This window comes from Mytilus edulis, chromosome 1 (assembly GCF_963676685.1).
Source record: "Mytilus edulis chromosome 1, xbMytEdul2.2, whole genome shotgun sequence".
Lineage (NCBI taxonomy): Eukaryota > Metazoa > Mollusca > Bivalvia > Mytilida > Mytilidae > Mytilus > Mytilus edulis.
Genome location: NC_092344.1, coordinates 30864163 through 30872836, shown reverse-complemented (window position 1 = coordinate 30872836; position 8674 = coordinate 30864163). Strand labels below are relative to the sequence as shown.

The 8674-nt window shown below is 32.9% G+C and overlaps 1 protein-coding gene across 1 annotated transcript; it reads right to left on the bottom strand.

Moving 5' to 3' along the window:
* Nucleotides 1–351: 351 nt before the first annotated feature.
* On the bottom strand, nucleotides 352–8271 carry LOC139510605 (neuroglian-like). Its single transcript, XM_071297190.1, has 7 exons — nucleotides 7914–8271; nucleotides 6968–7102; nucleotides 6102–6204; nucleotides 4397–4584; nucleotides 3688–3825; nucleotides 2116–2274; nucleotides 352–484 (listed from the first exon to the last, which is right to left on the bottom strand). The coding sequence occupies exons 1-7, from the start codon at nucleotides 8269–8271 to the stop codon at nucleotides 474–476; spliced, it is 1092 nt and encodes a 363-aa protein (XP_071153291.1). The 3' UTR covers nucleotides 352–473.
* Nucleotides 8272–8674: the final 403 nt, after the last annotated feature.

Genomic DNA, 8674 nt, shown 5'->3' with positions numbered 1-8674 from the left:
AAGCGCCTTATTTACTTCCTTGGCTATTCTTTTAGTTCTTTTTGGTCATATAGCAATTCAAATTTTTCCGCTATTGTACATTCTTGCTTTTCAAATATTTGGTTTTGAGTGTTCCTGATTTAGGGAATTACTAAAATGCAATCCGGACACATGAAGTGCATAGCGATTTTTTTTTCATTTTTAAAGCACTGGGTCGGTTCATCTGCTGGTGGACTGTCAGTTCTTGATAGTCTCATCAGCCCAATAGTCAGAGCTGCGGTACTGATAGGATGTATAAAAAATCTTTCTATGATAAGAAATCTTTATAAAACTGTCTACTCTATAATTCTTGACATTAAAGAAGAAAACACATTTCTGATTTTGTTCGGCACGGTGACTATGTCATTTTATTAAACATACAAGCTTTTGAATTAAAAAAAATACGTCCATAGAAAACCATCTGATTCACTGTACGCAAATAACGCCCACAATCCTTACAGAGTATCTAAAAAACAAAAATCATAATTAGCACACAATAAATTGATTTATGAATAACAAAATAATTCTGCACTACTGTAAATTTGTCTCCACCATTGTTATCAACGTGGTCACTTCCAAAACCTCGATAACAACGTGATCCTTATGTGTATATTCTTCCCGCGAAATTCAAACTTTTGACTGTCCCTCTGGTATCTTTCGCCCCTCTTTATAAGTCACATGTGGTATTTGAACAAGTTTACAGAAGCTACAAGTACCCTTGATATCAGAATGATTTTTATGTGTAATTGTACCATCTAAGCATCGAAACAGGTAGTCAAACCAAGTTTAGTTATTTATATGTTCTATTGTTATGTCATTACACCTTTGTCCAAGGATGAGTAGGATTGTGCGCTACCAAATATGTTTTACCTATTCAAATTCCTTATGTTTCTTTATGATACCAAGTGCTGTTATCCAGCAGTTGTCGTTGAATCATGTCTTCAATATTCGTTTTTCATTTTTCGTTCGGTATTAATAGAACACTAGTCTCCTCTTTTAATTGTTCATATTGTTTTATCAGGTTGCTCTTTTTAACGTATTGTAATTTCCATTAGTGCGTCCATTGATTATTAAAGAATGGTTGTTTTTGATATTCTTAGTATTTCTCCTAATAATTATTATACAGTTTCATAGAAGTTTTGAAGATGTTTTAAGGAAATGCAGTACTTTATCTGAACTAAGACATTGAGATAGACAACTACCATATGTTATCCATTTTTGCCATTGTTATTAGTTATTCATGATTGTTGACGTTGTTATCTACCAAAAACATTCAGAAGCAGTTGCAGTTAGTTTTCGATGTTTGACATTGTTATCTAACAAACAAATTGAGAAACTCAGCTGCCCGAAGTTGTCCTTTTTTGACATGGTTATTTTACCTACACATTGAGATAGGCATCTGTTATTAATGACAAAAACAATCAAAACCAAGGAGTAAACAAAGACTCACAAAACCAAAGGACCTTTACATCAACAGTTATAAATAATAAATAAGAAACAACACGAACTCCACTAAAAACCGGGAGTGAAATCAGGTGCTCCGGAAGGGTAAGCATTTCCTGCACCGTATACGGCATCCGTCGTATTATTTCTTTGTTCAATTCGGTTATTTTATCGTCCAGTTGTAGATTAAACATCAATCATCAGAATCAGAATACTCTCTATGAAGGCTCCAATTTGTCGCCAGATTTTTTCCAAGTCTTAAGTGACCACAAATATTTTTTTCTGATCTGTATGTTCCAACGCCTGAGTACAGACATACAGGTATGAAATGATATTACAGGTAAGGAAGGTTTTTTTTGCAGTAGCTAAAAAGCAGATAAAAAGGGATGCCTGATTTTGGTTTGTCATTCGTCAAGCCTCAATGTGATAGAATAATGCATATAACATATGAAATATCACATGAATACATGTATAACATATAAAATCACGAGTTACGACAATAATAATAAAGAAATATTTCATGCGGTGGCATTAGCAGGCATATATTTTATATCTATTTATTACATTGCTAATTAATGCTCACCTGTTTTTGTAAAACAATACTGCTTTCTGCTAAGACAAATTTATTACTTTCATTGCTTTGATTTAACTTACCTCGTACATTAAGATAAAAGTCTGCATAAACATAACCAAAGATATTGGAGGCATTACATTGCAAAACCATGACATCACTTTCTTCTAAGTTTATTATTGTTATATTGTGATTATCTGGTTTCAAAAATCTTGCTGATTTTACAGTTGGATGTTGCGAGTCTAAAATTATAAATAAAATATAAAATCATATATCTCATTTCACAGAACATTTCATTCAATCAGATATAAATAAATCTGGTTTCTATGTCCACATGTTAGTAATGACAGTCTGACACGCTCTGTATTCTGGTTAGTATTCTTATTTTTTGTCATAAGAATCACACCTTTAAAAAAGACATTTTAATTGTTTACCGCATAATTATTAGGACAGTTTATTGAATGTCAGAACATGGTAGTTGGATTGGCTGGCAGTATAATTATCAGGACGGTATACAGAAATGATGTCGGGTCCTTTTCATTTCATCGGCTCAGACATCACCACTATCAGAGAGTAAATTGAAGAGATGTCAGCAGAAAGTCGTGACATTATCAGTAGAGTATTTCAATCTTTCATTTATGTAACCTTATCCATTTTTTTTTTGATATGACAATAAATCTTTACATCGTGTGTAGTACCAGTGCTTGACTGCAGCTCTTCGATGATCTGGGGATTCAAAGACTTCGCTTGCTTGAATCAAATCCAGAACAAAGCAATTCGTTATTTTCTTGGCGTCCATAAACGATGAAGTTGGTTGGGTGAACGCAATGGAACGACGATGGTGCAATATAAGGTATTGGAACAAACTTGTAGCAATGGACCACACTCGTATATGTAAACGCGTCTTCAATTGGGACTACGAAAAATGCACGAAAAATTGGTCATCTGAAGTGAAAAACATTCTGTCAGTTGTATGATTAGACAGCAAAAAACACCTGCAATCTATTGATGTTCCGCAGATTGGCAGAAAGGTGTAACAAACTTTCCGATACTACGAACATACAGACTCATAAAATTTGAATACTGCTGTGAACATTACATTGAACTTAATCTTAACCGTACTGAAAGGTCCATAATGGCGCAACTCGGATGTGGCATTCTTCCACTCAGGTTAGAAACTGGTCGTTTTGTAGGTGAAGACGAATGTGACCTTTTGTGTAAAATGTGTAGTGATAACTGTGTGGAAAAGGAATTGCATTTCCTCATCAACTGTAACTTTTACAACAATATGTTACTGAAACATTTCTCACAAATAGGCAATTTATGTATACTATAAAAGGGTCGGGTGTTCTAATTATTGTTTGTATATCTCACTGTATTGTATAGTATTTTGTGAAAAACACATGTCACTATAATAAATAATTTACTTACCTACTTACATACTCTTGATAGCTAAATAATTTATATGCATTTGAAAAAAAAATTGGTGGTAAATATTTCTTATAATGACATTGTAATAACATTATGTTGCCAATTTCATATCGTATTAGTCTGACATAATTAACATACCATTCGAGTTACAATGAATGAAGAACAATTAATCCATAAACATTATATCATTCTATTTACTAGATGACTGACGAGTTTGTGTATACCTTTAAGCCTGACACCATTTATATACCATTCCAGTTCAGGTTGTGGGTCTCCTGAAGCATTACAGTAGAATGTCGCTGAGGCTCCTATACTGGTTTCTATATCTTTAGGTTCTCCACCTTCGGTCCAATATGGTTTTGCTGTAAATAAAGTCCTTTCCCAATTATTTGCTATCAAATATAAGAAAACATGTATATTCCCTTATTTATTTTGAACAATGTGCCTTTTTTAAAATTGTAACAGCAGTAATTTTGAACTAGTGGCTATTCAAACATTTTATCATAGTTCAATATATGATTAGATAGGGATTTTATGTCATATCAAGCAACGATTTTAATTTTCAACCATTGAATTAAAATTAGTGGCTATCACACACATTTTACAATGGTAAAGATTTTTATGTCAGAAACAAAACACATTTGTAACTTATTTTGGGTGACAAAAATGTTTCTGTTTCCCTTACAAAGACACACACTTATAATAAAATTATAATCCTGGTACTTTTGATAACTATATGCATATACTGTATATATATTTCTTCTATATATGATGTAATTGGTATTTGGGGCCAAATAGGACACTTACTGCACCTAATCCTTTGAGATTTTTACCCATAAAAGAGAAATGTCATGAATCTACATGTCTTATCAAGAATAAGGATTTAACTATTAATATTCTTATGAATAATCTAAATATAAATTATTTGCTCACATCTTAAAATAATATTGATATTTCTTTGAACTCTATGGCCACTTGGACTAGTAGTGAAACATATATATTGACCGCAGTCCTCTTCTCTGAGATGTGTTATACGAAGTTCCTGGCCTCCTTGAGACATTGTTCGACGACTATCTGGAATCGTACCAGTGTTACTCTCCCAATGTATTTCGGGAGTAGGGCTGTAATAAATTAACTCAGTTATTTTTTGTTTAGTTTATAATGTTAGCCTAAAATCAACTCTATACCTTAAGGTATACAACCTTTATTAGGCAAATTACATATGTTCTTACATCTGCACTACCTTAAAATTCAGAAATTAAAACTTTTTATATTAAAAAGAGGATGATATGATTATTGCAAAATATAATTTGTTTATGCTACCGACTTTTGACTCCAGATTATATGATTTTTCAACAGACTACCGACACTATAATAAGACAAATTGGTACTCGTCCACGTAAGAGGTACATAAAGAAGTAAAATTAAACTTTCAATGGGCACAATTTGGTAGAGAAATAAATTGTTTTATTTTTCATTTACACGACAAGATCATCGAAAAAAAGTTTACTTTTGGCTAAAATTGCCGCGAATATATTATTGAATGATTTCTTTTTGTTGTTCTTTTTTGACCGAGTACCATGATGTTATACGACAAAGAGGATAACCTGTCAATATATATAATTCGGAGTCAAACGTCGGTATTATGAAAATAGTCTAAAACTTGAATTATGTTTTAAAAAATTCATGAATACAAAATTTAAGAATAAATTGGGTTTTTATCTAATCTAAAAGTGTGTCTTTCTATGTTTTGATGTTAGACTGTTGTTTCATGTTAGGGTGAGGGTTGACGCCTGTTAAAACATTTAAACACGCTGTATGTCTTTGCACCTGTCTTAAGTCATGAACCTGTTGTTCAGAGGTTGCCGTTTGTTGATGTGGTTCATAAGTGTTTCTCGATTATCATTTTTTCATATAGATTATGGGCTTTGCTGATTGTTGAAAGCCATACGGTGACCTTTAGTTGTTAATGTCTGTGTCATTTTGGTCTCTTGTGGACAGTTGTCTCATTGCCAATCATACCACATCTTCTTTTTTTTTATATAGACCGTTGATTTCCTTTTTTGGATGTCTTCACTCTAGTTTTGAAGCCCTCAATAGCTTGCTGTTCGAATTTAGTCACGGCTCTGTGTCGAAGGCCATACTTTGACTTATTACGGTATATATTTTGCAAATTGTGACTTGGATGGAGAGATGATTCATTGGCGCCACATCTTCGAATATCTATCTAAAAATTAGAGGCTTATTGATGAATCAGCTTAAACAGTAAGCTACTTTAATCAGTTTCCATTTAATAATCCTGCTAGTTATTTTTTTTTTTAGCATGCATCAATCTGTAGAATCTGAAATTTAAACATCTTAAAGTGATTATTATATATTACTGTTCCATTAATCACCATTAACAATAAAATGTTCCTTTTGTCAAATAAGAAGAAACAAGCAGACAGAACTAAACATCCATGTTACTGTACCAGTCAAGATATTATGTTCTTTTTATTTAGAATTGATCCCAAGTGCCAAATTTGACACACATAAAAATTAACCATTATTGCTTCGGTGAAAACCAATAAAAAGAACACTTAACAAATAATTTCATTTACGGTATAGAATAATTAAATGTTGACATATTGATACTTACTTTCCACCAAATATACATTTGAGTTTAATTGATTCTCCTAGCATACCAAAGATTTCCCAATGTGAAGCCCACAAGTAGTGAGGAGGAATAGTATCTTCTGTACCTGTAATATCAATCATATCAAATATAATCTTTGTTGCTTGTTTTTTAAAATATCATTCCAATAATTTTTTTTTTTTTTTTTACAAATTAAAAACGTTTATAGTATCATCCATCCCTCACCCATTTCATTTGAATCCGTCTGTTTAAGCTGAAAAAATGTTAATAATAAAAGAGGTATATAATATGTTTGTGAGCAGTTTGGATTGTAAATGCATATGGTGGACAAACACATAAAGGCGTGATTTTGCGGTAGGATAATAATTGAGTGGACACCAAAATATGTGGACAGGTGTCTTTAAAACCCTGACGCCAGCATAAGCTGCGCCTGGGGGTGATAAATTGCAACGATTAAGGCAATTATTATGTGGTAATTTGCGAATGTTGTTGTCTTCCATATCAATTATTTATGAATAAATAGTAAATCACTTTAATTAATTATTTGAATAAGTCAAAAGTTAAAATGAAAAGTCTCAATTTAGCTAAAATCAAATTACAACTAGCAAGATTACTTTTGAATAGCACACGTTCTATAGAATTCCAAAGGGCGTGAGTTCAAAGGTTAAAGCAAATAATTAAATGTCAAAAAGGTTGCATTGAAAACCGTTAGCATATTTTTATATATATACCTGAGCTTTTCATAGCCTGTATTACATATTATCTGGCTTGTATGATATTCCTACAAATTGTATATTAAGCCATGGGACATTCGTATTAATAAAACCAGAGCTTCTTATAATACCCGGAAGATACATATAAATACGTACTAAAGCTTTCTGCAGGTTGTAGAACAATCCCTGGAGCAGATGTAGTTTGTCGAACGAAATTGTTTATTGCCATACACACATAGCTTCTACCGTTTTGAAAATCAGATTGTTGGAATGCTGTGATGTACAAATTTCCTGCAAATGACAAAAAAAAACCGGTATACATTAATGAGTACAAACTTATTAATAATCAAGGCAAGTTTGATAACATATTTTAAACGATACTCTTTTTCCTCAATACTTTGACTTAGAGGTATATTCATTCTGTATTCATGTGATCTTCATTTTATCCCCTTTAGATATTGATAGGTTACGCATGAATTATGCGAGTTCGGTTTTTAAAGGAAAAGAATGTCAACATTTAAAGTGAAACATTGGTTAACCGTTTATTTGACTGACTAAATCCACAAAATATCATTCTTATACAGGTGAAAACGATGATTAACATATTTTTAATCTATAAAGTGAAATCAAACAGACCTAGAAACAATTCAATTGCACGTGTCCACTATCTAACACCGACCATGAAAGGGCTGTATAACCAATCAAGGTCGTTAAAAACTGTCATCGTTCCACCATCTATTTATATATATATATATATATTTATGTTAATATCGGGTTATATGACTGTTGGCAGTCTTCGGTGGTCACCACGAATGGCTAAAAAACTAGAATACACACGAATTGTCGATGCATATTACTGAGACGTGCATCTTAAACTGTTTATCCTACACTTTTATAATTTTGATATACGTTTTAGTATGGTATAAATCAAATATGAGAAATCGAGTCAAATTGGTAAACATGAATTTGACAGCTAATGCCCCTTTAACGTGTAAAGTTTTTGACTTCTTTAACTTTTCATAGCTTTTCGCCATACTAGAAACAGATTATTTATTTACACGAGTTTATGTATTAATATTTTAGACAAATTCCATGTTCGCACCTTCTAAATCCATTGTCATTCTGTTATTCAAATTGATAGCTTCAATTTTTCCAGTTTTGGTATCTTTCAGAACCCATCTTATTTCAGCTTTTGGTACACTTGTTGGAGGTATACAAGGAAGCTTGACAGAATGTCCGACAGCAATTTGTCTGACTGTGTCTTCGCCTGATGGGAAGGCTCCAAGCATAGCTTCCCTCAGATTAACATTCATTGTTGTTGATCTGCCATGTTCATTAATGGCATTACATTGGAATATTCCTTCATCTTTGGCTTCTGGTCTAATAAAAGCAATAGTCCCAGAATCGAATAGCTGGACCATACGATCGTCATTACCACTAGGGTTAAATGGCTGGACCATACGATCGTCATTACCACTAGGGTTAAATGGACCATACGATCGTCATTACCACTAGGGTTAAATGGACCATACGATCGTCATTACCACTAGGGTTAAATGGACCATACGATCGTCATTACCACTAGGGTTAAATGGACCATACGATCGTCATTACCACTAGGGTTAAATAGCTGGACCATACGATCGTCATTACCACTAGGGTTAAATGGACCATACGATCGTCATTACCACTAGGGTTAAATAGCTGGACCATACGATCGTCATTACCACTAGGGTTAAATAGCTGGACCATACGATCGTCATTACCACTAGGGTTAAATGGACCATACGATCGTCATTACCACTAGGGTTAAATGGACCATACGATCGTCATTACCACTAGGGTTAAATGGACCATACGATC

Excerpts from the sequence above, each read along its gene's own strand:
- LOC139510605 (XM_071297190.1), bottom strand. The coding sequence starts at position 8,271 with ATGGTCCAGCCATTTAACCCTAGTGGTAATGACGATCGTATGGTCCAG. Across the intron at positions 4,585-6,101 it reads AAATGTATATTTGGTGGAAA|CCCTACTCCCGAAATACATT; the intron begins GTAAGTATCAAT and ends AATTTATTACAG. Across the intron at positions 2,275-3,687 it reads AAATGGTGTCAGGCTTAAAG|ACTCGCAACATCCAACTGTA; the intron begins GTATACACAAAC and ends TTATAATTTTAG.